Here is a 20921-nt window from a genome sequence, read left to right as displayed (position 1 = left end):
CCATTCCTATCTAACATGCTCACACATGCTTGCTAGAAGTCCAAGCTCCTTGCCCACTAAACCTCCTTTACCCCCTTCCTCCAACTTTTTGAGGACAACACCTACCCCACCTTCCTTCCCCTACAGATTTATATGCTCTCCATGTCATTCTACTTTGATCCATTCTCTCTAAATGACCAAACCACCTCAACAACCCCTCTTCAGCCCTCTTACTAATACTTTTATTAACTCCACACCTCCTAATTTCCACACTCCGAATTTTCTGCATAATGTATTTACACCACACATTGCCCTTAGACAGGATATCTCCACTGCCTCCAACTCTCTCCTTGCTGCAGCATTGACAACCGAAGCTTCACACCCATATAAAAGTGTTGGTACCACTATGCTTTCATACATTACCTTCTTTGCCTCTATATATAAAGTTTTTTGTCTCCACACATACCTCAATGCACCACTCACCTTTTTCCTTCATCATTTCTATGGTTAATCTCATCCTTCATAAACCCATCCGCTGACACGTAAACTCCCAAATATCTGAAAACATTCACTTCTTCCATACTCCCTCTCTTCAATGTGATATCCAGATTTTGTTTATCTAAATCATTTGATACCCTCATCACCTTACTCTTATCTATGTTCACTTTTAACTTTCTACCTTTACACACCCTCCCCAACTCGTCCACTAACCTTTGCAAATTTTCTTTAGAATCTCCCATAAGCACAGTATCATCAGCAAAAAGTAACTGTTAACTCCCATTTTGTATTTGATTCCTCATAATTTAAACCCACCCCTCTCCCCAACACCCTAGCATTTACTCCTTTTAAAACCCCATCTATAAATATATTAAACAACCATGGTGACATTACACATCCCTGTCTAAGACCTACTTTTACCAGGAAGTCATCTCCCTCTCTCCTACACACTCTAACCTGAACCTCACTATCCTTATAAAAAACTTTACAGCATTTAGAAACTTACTACCTATTTCATATACTTACACTCTATCATATGCCTTTTCTAAATCCATAAATGCATTGAAAACTTCCCTACCTTTATCTAAATACCATTCACATATATGCTTCAATGTAAACACTTGATCTGTACATCCCCTACCCACTCTAAAGCCTCCTTGCTCATCCGCAATCCTACTCTCTGTCTTACCTCTAATTCTTTCAATAATAACCCTACTGTACACTTTTCCTGGTATACTCAGTAAATTTATTCCCCTATAATTATTACAGTCTTGGTAGTAAGTTGGTAGACAGCATCCGCCCAGGGAGGTACTACCATCCTGCCAAGTGAGTGTAAAACGAAAGCCTGTAATTGTTTTACATGATGGTAGGATTGCTGGTGTCTTTTGTCTGTCTCATAAATATGCAATATTACAGGTAAGTCTTGCTACTTCTACTTACACTTAGGTCACACTACACATACATGTACAAGCATATATATACACACCCCTCTGGGTTTTCTTCTATTTTCTTTCTAATTCTTGTTCTTGTTTATTTCCTCTTATCTCCATGGGGAAGTGGAACAGAATTCTTCCTCTGTAAGCCATGCGTGTCGTAAGAGGCGACTAAAATGCCGGGAGCAAGGGGCTAGTAACCCCTTCTCCTGTATATACAGTGGACCCCCGGTTAACGAACTTTTTTCATTCCAGTAGTATGTTCAGGTGCCAGTACTGACCGAATTTTTTCCCATAAGGAATATTGTGAAGTAGATTAGTCCATTTCAGACCCCCAAACATACACGTACAAACGCACTTACATAAATACACTTACATAATTGGTCGCATTTGGAGGTGATCGTTAAGCGGGGGTCCACTGTATTACTAAATTTAAAAGGAGAAACTTCAGTTTTTTCTTTTGGGCCACCCCTCCTCAGTGGGATACGGCTGGTATGTTGAAAGAAGAAGAAGAATTATTACAGTCTAGGTAGTAAGTTGGTAGACAGCATCCGCCCAGGGAGGTACTACCATACACTATAACATATTTATTAGAAAACGTTTCGGTCCTGGGACCTTGATGACTTCTAACGTCTTTCTAAACCAACTTGTCGGTATTTATTACCAAGGTTTATACCAGGTACTACCATCCTGCCAAGTGAGTGTAAAACGAAAGCCTGTAATTGTTTTACATGATGGTAGGATTGCTGGTGTCTTTTGTCTGTCTCATAAATATGCAATATTACAGGTACGTCTTGCTACTTCTACTTAAACTTAGGTCACACTACACATACATATACACACCCCTCTGGGTTTTCTGGTATTTTCTTCCTAGTTATTGTTCTTGTTTATTTTCTCTTATCTCCATGGGGAAGTGGAACAGAATTCTTCCTCCGTAAGCCATGCTTGTTGTAAGAGGCTACTAAAATGCCGGGAGCAAGGGGCTAGTAACCCCTTCTCCTGTACAAATTACTAAATTTAAAAAGAAAAGCTTTCATTTTTCTTTTTGGGCCACCCTGCCTTGGTGGGATGCAGCTGGTTTGTCGGAAAAAAAAATTATTACAGTCTCTTACGTCCTGCTTCCTTTTATATAAAGGAAATATACATGCTCTCTCATAATCCCTAGGTTACCTTCCCTTCTTTCATACATTTATTAAACAAAAATAGTACCAACCATTCCAACACTATTTCCCCCCTCCCCTGCCTTTAACATTCCTGTCATGATCCCGTCAGTCCCAGCTGCTTTACCCCCTTTCATTCTACGTAATGCCTCACGCACCTTCCCCACACTCACACCCTGCTCTTCTTCAGTCCTAAAAGATGTTATACCTCCCTGGCCAGTGCATGAAATTACTGCCTCCCTTTCTTCACCGACATTTAAAAGTTCCTCAAAATATTCCCGCCATCTACCTAATACCCCCAGCTCCCCATCTACTAACTCCCCTACTCTGTTTTTAACTGACAAATCCATTCGTTCCCTAGGCTTTCTTAACTTGTTTATCTCACTACAAATTTTTTTCTTATTATTAAAATTTCTTGACTGTGCCTCTCCCACTCTATCATCTGCTCTCCTTTTGCACTCTCTTACCACACTCTTCACCTTTCTTTTACTCTCCATATACTCTGCTCTTCTTTAAACACTTCTGCTTTGTAAAAACCTCTCATAAGCTACCTTTTTCTCTTTTATCACATCCTTTACTTCATTCCACCAATCACTCCTCTTTCCTCCTGCACCCACCCTCCTATAGCCACAAACTTCTGCCCCACATTCTAATATGTACTGCATTATTAAACTATCCCAACCCTCTTTAATCCCCCACTACTCATACTTGCACTAGCCCACCTTTCTGCCAACAGTTGCTTATATCTCACCCAAACTTCCTCCTCCCTTAGTTTATACACTTTCACCTCTCTCTTACTTGTTGCCATTTTCCTTTTGTCCCATCGACCTCTTTAACTGTAGCTATTACTAAATAATGATCCAATGTATCAGTTGCCCCTCTATAAACATGTATATCCTGAAGCCTACCTATCAGCCTTTTATCCACCAATATATAATCTAACAAACTACTTGCATTATGTGCTATATCATACCTTGTATACTTAATTATCCTCTTTTTCATAAAATATGTATTACTTATTACCAAACCTCTTTCTAGACATAGCTCAATTAAAGGCTTCCCATTTTGTTTTACCCCTTGCACCCCAAACTTACCTTCTACTCCCTTCACAACATTTTTACCCACTTTAGCATTGAAATCCCCAACCACAAGTACTCTTACACTTGGTCAAAACTCTCCATGCACTCACTCAACATTTCCCAAAATATTTCTCTTCTTCAGGTGCATAAATGCTTACTACAACCCACTTTTCACATCCAACCCTTATTTTACTCTACATAATCCTTGAATTAATACATTTATATTCCCTGTTTTCATGCCATAACTTATCCTTCAGCATTATTGCTACTACTACTTTTGCTCTAACTCTATTTGAAACCCCTGACCTAATCCCATATATTTCTCCCCACTGAAACTCTCCCACCCCTTTCAGCTTTGTTTCACTTAAAACTAAAACATCCAGCTTCTCATTCATAACATTACAATCATCTCTTTCTTATCATTCACACAACATCCATGCACATTCAAACATCCCACTTTGACGGTTTTCTTCTTTTTCTTTTTAATAGGCTATACAGGAAAAGGGGCTACTAGCCCATTGTTCCCAACATTTTAGTTAACTTTTACAACACGCATGGCTTACGCAGGAAAGATTCTTATTCCACTTCCCCATTTTTATAAAAGGAAAGCAATAAGAACAAGAACTATTTTTTTATTATTTTTATTATCACACTGGCTGATTCCCACCAAGGCAGGGTGGCCCGAAAAAGAAAAACTTTCACCATCATTCACTCCATCACTGTCTTGCCAGAAGGGTGCTTTACACTACAGTTTTTAAACTGCAACATTAACACCCCTCCTTCAGAGTGCAGGCACTGCACTTCCCATCTCCAGGACTCAAGTCCGGCCTGCCGGTTTCCCTGAACCCCTTCATAAATGTTACTTTGCTCACACTCCAACAGCACGTCAAGTATTAAAAACCATTTGTCTCCATTCACTCCTATCAAACACGCTCACGCATGCCTGCTGGAAGTCCAAGCCCCTCGCACACAAAACCTCCTTTACCCCCTCTCTCCAACCTTTCCTAGGCCGACCCCTACCCTGCCTTCATTCCACTACAGACTGATACACTCTTGAAGTCATTCTGTTTCGCTCCATTCTCTCTACATGTCCGAACCACCTCAACAGCCCTTCCTCAGCCCTCTGGACAACAGTTTTGGTAATCCCGCACCTCCTCCTAACTTCCAAACTACGAATTCTCTGCATTATATTCACACCACACATTGCCCTCAGACATGACATCTCCACTGCCTCCAGCCTTCTCCTTGCTGCAACATTCATCACCCATGCTTCACACCCATATAAGAGCATTGGTAAAACTATACTCTTATACATTCCCCTCTTTGCCTCCAAGGACAAAGTTCTTTGTCTCCACAGACTCCTAAGTGCACCAATCACTCTTTTCCCCTCATCAATTCTATGATTCACCTCATCTTTCATAGACCCATCCGCTGACACGTCCACTCCCAACTATCTGAATACATTCACCTCCTCCATACTCTCTCCCTCCAATCTGATATCCAATCTTTCATCACCTAATCTTTTTGTTATCCTCATAACCTTACTCTTTCCTGTATTCACCTTTAATTTTCTTCTTTTGCACACCCTACCAAATTCATCCACCAATCTCTGCAACTTCTCTTCAGAATCTCCCAAGAGCACAGTGTCATTAGCAAAGAGCAGCTGTGACAACTCCCACTTTGTGTGTGATTCTTTATCTTTTAACTCCACACCTCTTGCCAAGACCCTCGCATTTACTTCTCTTACAACCCCATCTATAAATATATTAAACAACCACGGTGACATCACACATCCTTGTCTAAGGCCTACTTTTACTGGGAAATAATTTCCCTCTTTCCTACATACTCTAACTTGAGCCTCACTATCCTCGTAAAAACTCTTCACTGCTTTCAGTAACCTACCTCCTACACCATACACTTGCAACAAGAACTATTCAGATAAAATCAAAGAAAACTCAGATGAGTGTATATACATGAACATGTACATGTATGTGTAGTGTGACCGAAGTGTAAGTAGAAGTAGCAAGACGTACCTGAACTTTTGCATGTTTTTGAGACAGAGAAAAGACACCAGTAATCCAACCATCATGTAAAACTATTACAGGCTTTCGTTTTACACTCACTTGGCAGGACGGTAGTACCTCCCTGGGTGGTTGCTGTCTACCAACCTACTACATATTTATCACTGCCAACTTGTGATTGTTTTTTCAGGTTTTAATTATTTTTTAATGTTTAACACTATGTACTCTAGTTTCTTGAGATATTAAATGTGTTTGAAGATGTTTTAGCACTTCAAACATAGGAAATGCATAGTTCATCATTGCTTCACTTGGAATATACAGTACAGCTTCTACTCATTAGCGACGGGCTCTCTGACCAGTATGCATTCCTAAATAATATATATTAGAGCTGATTTCTTCTATTCTGTTTATTACAGTATACAGTACATTACTGTAAAAACATTTAATGTACCAGAAATGTTATAAATGGGGCAAAGGTGACATTAAAATAATATCAAAGATGATTGACACAAACCCCCTACCAGCATAGTATGAGCCTCACTTAGTGACGAATTCGTTTCCCAATGTGGTCTTAGGAATGGAACTCCATCGTTAAGTGAGGAGAGGCTGTATATATTGGTGAAGTAATTGTTTTTTAACAGATTTTTTGCTACTTTGGTCTTCTAATGCTATATACATGTACAAGGAATGATGTATACAGTATTTAGTTTTGAGGGAATATCCTGGGTTTTATAAACATTGTATTCATAACATCTGTGTGCCTTCCAGACTACTGTAAACATATATTTACAACAAAGTTCTATAATATTACAATTGTTTCAAAATGTAATACTTATTAAAACAAGGAAATAAGTCACAGTGTTTGGCTTTATTGGGTTATCCTCGGTTAAATCTAATTAGTGTACGTACTTTGTGGTTGAATTCCACTGTTAATGTAATGAAATTGTAATAAATTTGGAGTGAATAAGTCATCTTGGTGCTAATTCACACCCTGTCTGCTGGTAGGACAGCTGGTGGTGGAACAACAGCTCCTGGTTTCAGTGTTTATTTATGTTAGTTAGGCATACTAGTACATCGTACACATAGTCATCAATGGTGTAGTTAACCATAATGCACTGTGTGGACCCTCCTGGCCTTAGAGTTTTTTAGAGGTATGAAGAGATTGTAGAAGACCTAAAGAGTTGTGCTGAGGTCAAAAATATTGGCAGGTGACAGATTTAAAAGTATGAAAAATTGTGCGTACTTGTATGCTGGGCATAAAAGCATCACTTGTGTACTAGTACATTGGACACAATTTGAGGGTTAAACATGAAATTAAAATATCCAACACTCTCATAATACTGTTTAAAGCACTAAACAACATTTTGAAAACTAAAAAAATATACTTCGTTGTACCTTGTACAATGTGGAGCAGGAAATACTCAGGATAAAAGGATTTTTTTTTTTTCACAGGAATGTTGGGGGCACAGAATGGGTTAAGAAAGAACAGCTGGAAGATATTCTTTTGGAAAAATTGAAAGATAAGCAAGTAAGTACAATTGTCAAGATCTGCTGTTATTAATCAGTATAAATTTCAGTGTCCAGACACTGAAATTTTGTCCAGATTCATTTACATTATTTTTTGGGAAAAGGGGGTTAATTATTACTGCTTTAACCCTTTCACTGTCTCTTACATAAATATACATTACTGATGCCAGCATCACTCACGTTGATCTACGTTTCAAGCACAGTGCCCTCAAATGTGCTGAGTGGTAAGTTTTGGCCTAGACATGAAAGAATGGTTCTGCGCGATAAGTGTCCACCACATAAAAAAAATTCTGCCCCATGCAGTATATGATGGGAAAAACAAACCTCTGACCTTTTGTTTGGATGAAAATGGCAATTTTCAGGTGTTTTCCAGGGTTTTATTAATTATTTCTTTGTATCAATAGATGGAAAGGAAAACGTACTACTGAAACAGAGGTAATTTTGGTTGGCTTCAGGACTGGTAGTAGCTTGAAATAGGGCTCTAAGTTGAGGAAATACTATTAAATTTTTGAGAGTTTTCCTGAGTAAGGGTAAGGCTCCCTATACCACCTGGTCTGTTTTTTGTGTTTTTACTAGATCTGCTTCAATTATTGGGGTGCTGTAAACCATGACCAGTCATTCCTGGTTATATTTCATTATCCGAGAAATAGGGGACATGATTAACGAACAGAGGATAAGCTGCTTTAATGGTTGGAATTCATGCAGTGTTTATTTTAGATTCTCTTTTTAAATTGGAATTTACAGTGGTACCTCGGGATACGAACTTATTTCATTCCAGAAGGCTGTTCAAGTGCTGATACCGAACAAATTTGTTCCCATAAGGAATAATGTAAATTAGATTAATCTGTTTCAGACCCCCAAAAATACACTTACAAAAGCACTTACATAAATACACTTACATAATTGTTCGCGTTTTGAGCTGTTCATATCCTGAGGTACCACTATATTGAATTTTGCACAAAATTGGCCAAATTCCTGACTCTGCACTTTATAGGGTAGCTCTGATAGTTGAATGGGCATTTTGTTGTGCCCAGTCAATAGAATGGAAAGCATATTAATGAAATAGTTAAGAATTTGGTTGAATTGAGCAATGGAATTGGATAAAAATAAGAGTTGAAGTGGACGAAATTGCCGATTCAAAAATTGTACCCAGACCAAACACTTTGTGCCTGTGCATTTCCATAAGTTTTCCATCAAATTTCATATTTTTTTATATCATAGCCTTCAGAAAAAGATTCTCTACCATTTCAAAAAAATTTTCTTCTTAATCTTGACATTGTTAGCACTTTTAATTTTGGGGTCCTGACAGTGAAGGGGTTAATATGCAGTGGTATTCTTCAGTAAATCATTAAGTAATGATTTAGACGAGTGTGTTTAAATGCACAAAACTGTTTTCAAATTAAATTTGTAGAGATTACTATTATTTATGGTTATATGGAATTGTCAGTTCATTTTTGTGAAAAAATTTCTTTTAAGAAAATTTTTGAAGGCCACATGACTGCTTCAGCAAAAATTCAGGAACATTTATTGTATAAATGTTTAAAATACTTTTTTCAGTATGAATTCTTCGTCAGATCAATGAATCGTCTGTTAGATCACCCATTCTCCTACAGAGTTGAAGAATTTATTATGAAGTTCAGGAAGCATGTACAGATATCAGTCATACATAAAGAAATACCAAAGGTAAGTGTTTGATTGTATATGCATCATTAAGTACTATGTGTATACCAGAATCATGAGAGGATGGGTATCTTTATTATCAGTATGATAAGTTTGAAGATCCTTCCATGTACAGTAAGCCTTTTTAAAATTCAAACTCTAATGCCAACTCATTGATTCTAAGTGCTGTTTTAAATCCAAGTAATCCTCAGTTTTCCTCCAATGTGCAAATTCAGTAAATTGAGTAAGCACTAAATGTGTTTTGGTCACTAACTCTTGTTTACTGTGCCTCATGTAGTAGCTGTACCTCAAAACTCAGGAAGTAGAGCAGTTGCAGCCAAGGCTAGCAGGACAGCATGGTATGGTATGGAATTCTGTACTGCGTGGTTGATTTTTTTCAAAATGTACAGTAAATATTTTCCTTAAGTATAAACGGTACTGTACTTTTCACGTAAAAAAAAAAAAAAAAAAACACTCTACCTTTCTGCCAGTCTTGGCTGTATAGTAAAATTTGCCACTAAATTTCAGTAATTGGCAAAATTTTTAAGTACATATCTGATGACAGAGGACAGGACGTAGTGTAACATAAAGCAAAACTTGGTGAAAGCTGGCAGTATCCCTATCACCAGATGGGATGAAAAAGAAATGATTGATAGGAAAAAATTTTCCTTTTACATTACTCTAAAGCCTATAGTACTGTATATGATATGCTTTTGTGGCATAGTTTGGACTTCAGTAGAGACATGATCAGTTCATATCCAAAGTTCGTATTATAGTTGTTCCAGTCATGTTTCTGAGGTACAGTGGATAGGCCAGTTATACATTTTACTTCAGTAAAATAGTTGCTGTAGTTAGAATTTTTTTATGAAATTTAAAAAAAAAAAGATTTCAATTTTCTAATTACATATTTTAAAATAGTGTTTTTAAAATAAAAGAAAAGAATTAAAGAAAATTGTATTTTTCAGTTATTGTGTTAATCATCAAAGAACACTATTCTATATAATGGGTAAAATGGTTAATGTTTGTTTTTCCCTCTGTACATCAGTTTTTTGGACTTAAATTTATAGTTTAATTCTTCAAAATGATCCAACACACTGGATAACTGTTTCATTATTTACATAGTAAATGCTTTACAATTTTTCTCAGACAAGCATAAAGGAAATAAAGTAATATCCTGTATAATTTTCAAATTTTATAGTCTTTACTGAACAAGAAAGCTTATATAAATTTGCTTAATTTATCCTAAAGAAATATTCACTATCTGTGATGCAATTATATACCAAATGCACAGTGCATATCATAAGTAAGTTTGTAAGATGTGTGTGCATATGTGATGTGCTTGAATGACTCAGCTGGATTTATAGTTCCTGTTAGGTTTCATTGACATTAAAAAAGTTATTCCTACCAGTGTTAGAATTAATAGCCCTTTGAGTAGAGGTCTCATATTGTCTAGTACTCGGCTGTCTACAAAAGCCAAAGAAGGTATAATTATATAGTTGACTCAGTTTTAAAAATATATTTTTTTGAAGGAGGGGTGTTAATGTTGCAGTTTAAAAACTGTAGTGTAAAGCACCCTTCTGGCAAGACAGTGATGGAGTGAATGATGGTGAAAGTTTTTCTTTTTCGGGCCACCCTGCCTTGGTGGGAATCGGCCAGTGTGATAATAATAATAAATAAAATTTTTTTGAAAGCACGGGAAAGGCACAGAATTATGGTACAATAATTTTACTGTACTGTATGGTACGGAAAAAACACAGGACATAATATGAAATTATGAGACAGTATTTCTGACAGGTAAGAAAGCCAGAAAAAATACAGTACTGTACCATACTGCTGGCCTTGTTGCAGCTCAACTCCTTCAAGAGACTTAGAAGCAATAGCTCAACTCTGGAGAACAGTTCCCTAACATCCTCAAAAGGTCTATTGTTGTAGATGAACCCCTTAAGTTGCCCAGTCAAACGTTGAAAATATTTATGCAGTAATATTTCTGTGTTTTATGGACTACCACATCCTGAAACATAAAATATTATGTAAAGCTCTGGTAGTGTAAATTTACACATAAAGTGAAAAACACCAAATTAAGATACTTATTGCAAATAAGTGTAAAACTAAGTGCTCCTGGGCCAACTAAACTAAATTTGTTAAACTTCATTGTTCAATGAAAAGAGTAAGTTTTCATTATTTTTTTTCAGTTTTATTGTTACACAGTGCAGTACTTGGTTTTTAGTGCTGTATAATCTGTAAGATTTTTTTTTATTTTTTGTCATTGGCCACATTTTTATTTTCATCACTGGGAAGTGTTAAACACACAGGGATAATATAGCATTTATAAAATGGAAGGTACAGTGGACCCCCGCTTAACGATCACCTCCAAATGCGACCATTTATGTAAGTGCGTTTGTACGTGTATGTTTGGGGGTCTGAAATGGACTAATCTACTTCACAATATTCCTTATGGGAAAAAATTCGGTCAGTACTGGCACCTGAACATACTACTGGAATGAAAAAAGTTCGTTAACCGGGGGTCCACTGTACTTAGGTTCAATCCAGGGAAGGGGAGGATAAGTTCACCTTAGATCAAAAGCTCCTCACCAGCATTAAGGCATCTCCCCCAATTGACCACAGCAGGGCTGCCACAGCTTCCAAACACTGCTCTCAGTAGGATAAGTTTGAGGTGGATCAGAAGGGATGTTCTCGAGTTATTGTATGGAAACATAATTGTTTTAATCATACACATGTCGGTATGTTTTAGCATTAACATATATGTACTTCATTAGTAGTGAGTATGCTCTGTTGTGTCTTAATTGCTCCAGTTGTTTCTTGTCATGGCTTGTCTGACTTCTTATTGCCCACTGTAGCCCATCTCTGTTGCTCATTCTTCTGATGAACAATCTCCAATGTCTTGCAGAACTAAATGACCCCTCACAACTTAATCATTTTTTCTGATTAATATTATTTTTTCTTTTAATTCTTCACAGCTCATGTTTACTGCAGAAGGTACACCGTACATGGCTGCAGTAGGTAGAAGAAAAACAAGTACAGCAAGTGTGACTGTATATGGAAGAGGCTCTGGAAAGATATCTATCAATGGTGAAGATCTTCTTTACTTCAAATATATTCAGGACCGAGAGCAAGTTAGTGTAAATTGATACAAAAGTCTTTGCAGTAGTTTATTAGTTTGATCTCTCATATACCTTGCATACGTATTGTGTGTCAACCTCAAAATACTAGTATTGATAATTTACACCTGGAGTGCCAGGTGTAAATGATAATGGGAGCATTTGAACTTTATATAGAAAGGGGTTTGGTAATAGGTAATACATATTTTAAGAAAAAAATGATAAATATTTAAGTATACAAGATATGATATAGGGCATAATGAGAGTAGTTTGTTGGACTATGTTTTTTTTTTTTTTTTTTTTTTTTCAACAAGTTGGTCGTCTCCCACCGAGGCAGGGTGACCCAAAAAAGAAAGAAAATCCCCAAAAAGAAAATACTTTCATCATCATTCAACACTTTCACCACACTCACACATTATCACTGCCTTTGCAGAGGTGCTCAGAATACAACAGTTTAGAAGCATATACGTATAAAGATACACAACATATCCCTCCAAACTGCCAATATCCCAAACCCCTCCTTTAAAGTGCAGGCATTGTACTTCCCATTTCCAGGACTCAAGTCCGACTATAAGAAAATAACCGGTTTCCCTGAATCCCTTCACTAAATATTACCCTGCTCACACTCCAACAGATCGTCAGGTCCCAAGTATCATTCGTATCCATTCACTCCTATCTAACACGCTCATGCACGCTTGCTGGAAGTCCAAGCCCCTCGCCCACAAAACCTCCTTTACCCCCTCTTTCCAACCTCTTTCCTTCCCCTATAGATTTATATGCTTTCCATGTCATTCTACTTTGATCCATTCTCTCTAAATGACCAAACCACCTCAACAACCCCTCTTCTGTCCTCTGACTAATGCTTTTATTAACTCCACACCTTCTCCTAATTTCCACACTCCGAATTTTCTGCATAATATTTACACCACACATTGCCCTTAGACAGGACATCTCCACTGCCTCCAACCGTCTCCTCGCTGCTGCATTTACCACCCAAGCTTCACATCCATATAAGAGTGTTGGTACTACTATACTTTCATACATTCCCTTCTTTGCCTCCATAGATAACGTTTTTTGACTCCACATATACCTCAACGCACCACTCACCTTTTTTCCCTCATCAATTCTATGATTAACCTCATCCTTCATAAATCCATCCGCCGACACGTCAACTCCCAAGTATCTGAAAACATTCACTTCTTCCATACTCCTCCTCCCCAATTTGATATCCAATTTTACTTTATCTAAATCATTTGGTATTGTATTGGTAGATAAAAGACTGATGGGTAGACTTCATGATACGCATGTTTATATAGGGGCCACAGATTTATCAGATCACTTCTTAGCTGTAGTTACAGTGAAAGTAAAAGGTAAATGGGATACAAGGAGACTGGCATCAGCAAGTAAGAGAAAGAGGTGAAGGCTTATAAACTAAAGGAGGAGGCAGTTAGATATAAACAACTTTTGGAAGAAAGATGGGCTAGTGAGAGTGTGGGCAATGAAGTTGAAGAGGTATGGGTTAGATTTAAGAATATAGAGTTAATGTTCAGCAGAAGTGTGTGGTTACAGGAAAGTGGGTGCAGGAGGGAAGAAGAGTAATCAGTGAAATGATGAGGTAAAGAGAATAGTAAGAGAGAAAAAGTTAACATATGAGAGGCTTTTTACAAAGTAGAAGTGACACAAAGAGAGGTTAAGAGCAGTGAAGGAATGTAAAAAGGAAGCAAATGAGAGAGCAGGTGAGATTTTTCTCTTTTCAAAGAACCACTATATCCCACCAAGGCAGGGTGACTTAAAAAGAAAAATGAAAGTTTCTCTTTTTAGATTTAGTAATCCATACAGGAGAAGGGGTTACTAGCCCCTTGCTCCTGGCATTTTAGTCGCTTCTTATGACACGCATGGCTCACAGAGGAAGAATTCTGTTCCACTTCCCCATGGAGGTAAGAGGAAATAAATAAGAACAAGATCTGTTAAGAAATTAGAAGAAAACCCGGATGGGGTGTGTATGGGAGGGTGTGCGTGTGTGCACTCTCACCTAATTGTGGTTGCAGGGGTCAGGTAACAGCTTCTGGCCCTGCCTCTTCACTGGTAGCTACTAGGTCGCTCCCTGCTCCATGAGCTTTATCATACCTCTTCTTAAAGCTATGTATGGATCCTGCCTCTACTACATCACTTTCCAAACTATTCCACTTCCTGACAACTCTAGTCATCTGAGTCTTCAGCTTTCAATTGTGACCCTTTGTTGCTGTGTTCCATCTCAGGAACATTCTGTCTCTGTCCACCTTGTCAATTCCTCTCGGAATTTTATATGTCATTATCGTGTGTGTGTGTGTACCTGGTAACCCATGTATTTGAGAGAGAAAAAAGACACCAGCAGTCCTATCATCATGTAAAACAATTACAGGTTTCCATTTCACACTCATTTGGCAGGACAATAGAACTTCCCTGGGTGGTTGCTGTCTACCAACCTTGAACCTAGAGTGGATGAGATGCTATCAACAAATTTTGCTGAGAATAAGAAAACTTTTTGGAGTGAGATTAATAAGTTGAAAAAGCCTAGGAAACGAATGGACTTGACAGTTCTAAATGGGAGAGGAGTTATTAGCTCTGATGGTCCAAACCATAGATCTATGCTGTCCACAGGGTCCAAGCTGCTGTTCTACGTCATGAGCTCAGCTCACTCAGATAAGCTGTGAGCGGTAAATTTGGGCCTAGATATGAGAGAATGCATCTATGTGGTAGTGTGCACCATAAAAAACAAATCCAGCAGCAAGCAGTGCATGAGAAAAAAAAAAACTGCTACCATGTTTTTGGATTAAAACAGCGACTTTGTGGTGTATTTTCATATGGTTTTTATGGTTGTATTCACAGTTTCTTGGTCTCATTTGATAGAATGGAAAATATATTACAGAAATAGAGATGATTTTGATTGGTTTTAATACTGAAAATGGCTTCACATTAAGCTTAAACTAGTGGAAATGTTCGATTTTTGCCAATGTTCAAGAGTAAACAAATGACGTCACGTGTTCAGTAAATGTCAACTGGTGGGTCTAATATGTGTTAACAAATAGACTGATTTAGGTAGTAGGTTGGTAAACAGCAACCGCCCAGGGAGGTACTATCATCCTGCCAAGTGAGTGTAAAACGAAAGCATGTAATTGTCTTAACCCTTAAACTGTCCAAACGTAGATCTACGTTTTTTCAACATTTGAAAGTATGTAAAAAAATGTACACCTTCTTTTTTTTTTTTTACATTTGAAAACATGTAAAAAACTTAGATCTACATTTTTTTTTTGTTATATTTGAAAATATGTAAAAAAACATAGATCTACTTTTGAAGCACTACGCATGTGAACGTAGATCTGTTTGGACAGTTTAAGGGTTAAATGATGGTAGGATTGCTGGTGTCCTTTTTTCTGTCTCATAAACATGCAAGATTTCAAGTACGTCTTGCTACTTCTACTTACACTTAGGTTACACTACACATACATGTACAAGCATATACAGGAGGGCCCCACTTATACGGCGGGTTAGGTTCCAGGCTACCGCCGTAAAGCGGAAACCGCCGTAAAATGGAACACCCTTTTTTTCCACTTACAAATGCATACAAACACTAGATAACAAGTTTACACTAACATATATTAAGTTAGCAATAGAACAAGGCATCAAAAAACAATAAAAAAGTACAATACACACATAGTGCACTCATTACTTACATTAAAATATTTATAGTCTTAATCTAGGGTGAGACAAGTAGTATTTATTGTAAGAAATCAAGTGTGGTATGTATGGTAGTCAGCCAGGCTACCATACCAGGCCACCCCACCCACACATACTATTCTATGATATTTAAGCATCCCAGAGCGATAAAATGTATGTACAGTTCACTCATTACTTACCTTAAAATATAGGGTGAGATGAGTAGTATTTATTGTAAAAAATCAAGTGTGGTATGTATGGTAGTCAGCCAGGCTACCATACCAGGCCAACCCACCCACACATACTATTCTATGATATTTAAGCATCCCAGAGCGATAAAATGTATATACAGTTCACTCATTACTTACCTTAAAATATAGGGTGAGATGAGTAGTATTTATTGTAAAAAATCAAGTATGGTATGTATGGTAGTCAGCCAGGCTACCATACCAGAGAGAAAGAATGAGTGCATGAGAGAGGACAGGCGCAGAGTTATGTAAACAAACCAGGCGAAGGTAAGTTTTGTAAACAGTGTACACGTCTGGTTTGTGTACAAGTTACATTGTGTACAGGTTGTCTCTACATTGATACGGTAGAATAAATAAAGAAGAACACTCCCATTCTCATGTAACATCATTTTGAGAAGAAATGATGCTCTGAGTGAAGGCAATGGAAGTAAGTCACTCTTGACTTTTTTGGGTTATCCTAGGTTCTCTACACATATGTTGTTATGTATTTATGTTATGTATCGTGTTTATTATATAATTTTGAAAAAAATATCACGGATGGATTAATGAAAATGTGTATATTAACATAATATACAACATTTAATGATACACCGAGCTCAGACAGCGTAAACAAACAAACTGAACAGGTTGTGGACGATCACGCGGTCAGGCGAAATAGACGGTATTAATACGTGTCCAGTTTTAGTTCATTCATGTACATTTGTAAGAGTTTGTGAAACTTTTACCTTATAATATTTTTATTATTATAATAATAATTAAATCACGAAACAAATACTCTTACAATGTGTACAAGTTAGTACAGAATTATAGCTATAAAGTGAAGGCATACGAAAGGAATATTTTTCTACAGTTATCCCTAGTAACATGTGACGGGCTAGAGAAAACGTAATTCTTCTGACACTTCTACAAACCGTTTGGTAAACATCTCATATATATTTGTATAAATTTTTATACTGTGGGTGCATGTATCATGTTTGTGTGTTACATAATGTGTTTCTTATATAATTTTGAAAAAAATATCATAGATTAATTAAGGGAAATGTCTATATTAACGTAATATGCGACATTAATGCGCCCAAGAGATTATTATTATTACTATTATTATTATTATTATTATTATTATTATTATTATTATTATTATTATTGCATCAAGAGTAGAGAGACTCTTAGTGATTTTAATGTGTACCTACATGCCAGCACAGTGTGTAAGTTTATTTAGGTACAGGTGTACACAAGTTTAATTATCAAGTACAATACATATAAAATATACAATAACTTTAAAACACTTGAAATTTTGGAAAGTTTCCGGACATAATAAGGAGATGTGCTCAGGGAGAATGTAAACAAACTCGGTGGGCCGCTGTGACCGTATTAGAAAGACAGGTGGGGGGAGCCGTATAGCGAGTTTTGGTCATAATTTGAAATGTCCGTATTAGCGGAACGCCGTAAAGCGAAACGCCGTAAAGCGGGGCCCTGCTGTATATACACACCCCTCTGGGTTTTCTTCTATTTTCTTTCTAGTTCTTGTTCTTGTTTATTTCCTCTATCTCCATGGGGAAGTGGAACAGAATTCTTCCTCCGTAAGCCATGCGTGTTGTAAGAGACGACTAAAATGCTGGGAGCAAGGGGTTAGTAACCTTTTCTCTTGTATAAATTACTAAATTTAAAAAGAGAATCTTTCGTTTTTCTTTTTGGGCCACCCTGCCTTGGTGGGATACGGCCAGTTTGTTGAAAAAAAAAAATACACTTATATTATTTATGCAATTACGTATTACAATATTGCTTAACAGTAAATCCTCTATTTTTTGCTGTGAATAAAAATTCTTCATGTAAATAAAAAATAAAATGGAATTCATCTGTAATGCCTGGAAATGTTCTTTTAGTGCCAGGAATGCCTGCATTGTTTATTCTGGACCCCATTTTGGAACTCGAATATTTTGAACTTTGTGTGAACTTAACCAAATTACCAATTTCTGATCACTTTATTGGGTAGTTGAAATAGTTAATTGGGCAGTTTCTTGTGCTCAGTCGATAAAATAGAAGTAATACTAGCAAAATAGCTAAGAATTTGGTTGACTGGAATAATGTAATTGGCCTAAAACAGGAGTCAAAGTGGGCAAAAATCGCTGATGGTTGAGCATCGCTGACACAATAAAATTCACGATAGGATAATTTCGTCAATTTTCCATCAAATTTCATACTTTTTATTACCTTCAGAAAAAGATTCTCTACCATTTCATAAGAAAAAATAATTTTTGTTTTTGAAAATTCTTGGACTGTGTGGACAAGCAGTAGAACTATGGCTTGGACCCTCAAAGTGTTAGATAGAGGGTTGAAGGTATCAGGAAGATGAAGAGAATATTTTAAGGAATTGTTAAATGCTGATGAAGATAGGGAAGCTGTGATTTCATGGATTGGGTAGGGAGGTATAACATCTTGTAGGAGTGAGAAACAGCCAGTTGTGAGTGTGATGGAGGTGCATGAGGCAATGAGTAGAATGTAAGGGAAGTAAAGCGGCTGGGAGTGATGGGATGAAGACAGAAATGTTAAAAGCAAGTCGGCCATCTCCCACCGAGGCAGGGTGACCCAAAAAAAAGAAAGAAAATCCCCCCAAAAAATACTTTCATCATCATTCAACACTTTCACCTCACTCACACATAATCACTGTTTTTGCAGAGGTGCTCAGAACACAACAGTTTAGAAGCATATACGTATAAAGATACACAACATATCCCTCCAGACTGCTAATATCCCGAAACCCCTCCTTTAGAGTGCAGGCATTGTACTTCCCATTTCCAGGACTCAAGTCCGGCTATACTAAAAATAACCAGTTTCCCTGAATCCCTTCACTAAATATTACCCTGCTCACACTCCAACAGATCGCCAGGTCCCAAATACCATTCGTCTCCATTCACTCCTATCGAACACGCTCATGCACGCCTGCTGGAAGTCCAAGCCCCTTGCCCACAAAACCTCCCTTACCCCTTCCTTCCAACCTTTTCGAGGACGACCCCTACCCCGCCTTCCTTCTCCTACATGTCGTTCTACTTTGATCCATTCTCTCTAAATGACCAAACCACCTCAACAACCCCTCTTCAGCCCTCTGACTAATACTTTTATTAACTCCACACCTTCTCTTAATTTCCACACTCCGAATTTTCTGCATAATATTTACACCACACATTACCCTTAGACAGGACATCTCCACTGCCTCCAACCGCCTCCTCGCTGCTGCATTCACTGCCCAAGCTTCACACCCATATAAGTGTGTTGGTACTACTATACTTTCATACATTCCCTTCTTTGCCTCCATAGATAACATTTTTTGTCTCCACATATACCTCAACGCACCACTCATCTTTTTTCCCCTCATCAATTCTATGATTAACCTCATCCTTCATAAATCCATCCGCTGACACGTCAACTCCCAAGTATCTGAAAACATTCACTTCTTCCATACTCCTCTTCCCCAATTTGATATCTAATTTTTCTTTATCTAAATCATTTGATACCCTCATCACCTTACTCTTTTCTATGTTCACTTTCAACTTTCTACCTTTACACACCCTCCCAAACTCATCCACTAACCTTTGCAATTTTTCTTTAGAATCTCCCATGAGCACAGTATCTATCAGCAAAAAGCAACTGTGTCAATTCCCATTTTGTATTTGATTCCCCAAAATTTAATCCCACCCCTTTCCTGAACACCCTAGCATTTACTACTATTACAACCCCAACTATATATATATTAAACAACCATGGTGACATTACACATCCCTGTCTAAGACCTACTTTTACTGGGAAGTAGTCTCCCTCTCTTCTACACACCCTAACCTGAGCCTCACTATCCTCATAAAAACTCTTTACAGCATTTAGTAACTTACCACCTATTCCATATACTTGCAACATCATATGCCTTTTCTAAATCCATAAATGCAGTAAAAACTTCCTTACCTTTATCTAGATACTGTTCACATATATGCTTCAATGTAAACACTTGATCTACACATCCCCTACTCACTCTGAAACCTCCTTGCTCATCTGCAATCCTGCTCTTTGTGTCACTCTTAATTCTTTAAATAATAGATCTACCATACACTTTACCAAGTACAGTGGACCCCCGGATTTCTTAGTCGCCGGATTTCGTAATATACATGTATGTTTGGAAATTGTAACGTTTTTTCATCAAAATATTGGCTCGGTGATCGTCATTTAGCTCGGTAATAGTCATTCATCCCAAACGCGTCTGAGCAGCTTGACACACCATTTACAGTCAGTGTGTCATTGTTTATCAGCCAGTGAGCATACGATGCATTTCATAATATTCCATTTGTTTTGGTGCTTGCAACTGCTAAATAAGCCACCATGGGCCAAAAGAAAGCTCCTAGTGCCAGCCCTTTGGCAAAGAAGGCAAAAAAACACAAAAGAACATAAGAAAGGAGGAACACTGCAGGCCTGTTGGCCCATACTAGGCAGGTCCTTCACAATCCATCCCACTAACAAAATATTTGCCCAACCCAATTTTCAATGCTACGCAAGCAATATGCTTCTGATAATTCTATTTACTCATGTGTAAGTCCCACTCAAATCTAACCCCTCACTCATATATTTATCCAACCTAAATTTGAAACTATCCAAGGTTTTAGCTTCAATAACTTTACTAGGTAGACCATTCTACTCATCAACTACCCTATTTCCAAACCAATACTTTCCTATATTCTTTCTAAATCAAAATTTGTCTAATTTGAATCCATTATTGCGGGTTCTTTCTTCGAGAGATATCCTCAAGACCTGATTTACATCCCCCTTGTTAATACCAATTTTCCACTTGTACACTTCGATCATGTCTTCCCTCATTCTTCGTCTTACAAGTGAATGTAATTTAAGGGTGTTCAATCTTTCTTCATAATGAAGATTTCTCATGCTATGTATTAACTTTGTCATTCTTCCCTGAATGTTTTCTAACAAATTTATATCCATTCTGTAAAATGGAGACCAGAACT

At 37.4% G+C, this 20921-nt stretch overlaps 1 protein-coding gene across 3 annotated transcripts in view; it reads left to right on the top strand.

Moving 5' to 3' along the window:
• mRpS9 (mitochondrial ribosomal protein S9) overlaps positions 1–20921 on the top strand; it is a 93356-nt gene that overhangs the window by 38388 nt on the left and 34047 nt on the right. For all 3 annotated transcript variants that reach the window (XM_053781420.2, XM_070096354.1, XM_053781419.2), the window contains exons 6-8: positions 7122–7197; positions 8754–8879; positions 11834–11989. In XM_053781420.2, coding sequence (XP_053637395.1) covers positions 7122–7197; positions 8754–8879; positions 11834–11989 — 358 coding nt within the window. The remainder of the gene's footprint in view (positions 1–7121; positions 7198–8753; positions 8880–11833; positions 11990–20921) is intronic.

The sequence above is a fragment of the Cherax quadricarinatus genome, chromosome 53, assembly GCF_038502225.1.
Source record: "Cherax quadricarinatus isolate ZL_2023a chromosome 53, ASM3850222v1, whole genome shotgun sequence".
Taxonomy (NCBI): Eukaryota; Metazoa; Arthropoda; class Malacostraca; order Decapoda; family Parastacidae; genus Cherax; species Cherax quadricarinatus.
This window is presented reverse-complemented; position numbering and strand designations above follow the sequence as displayed.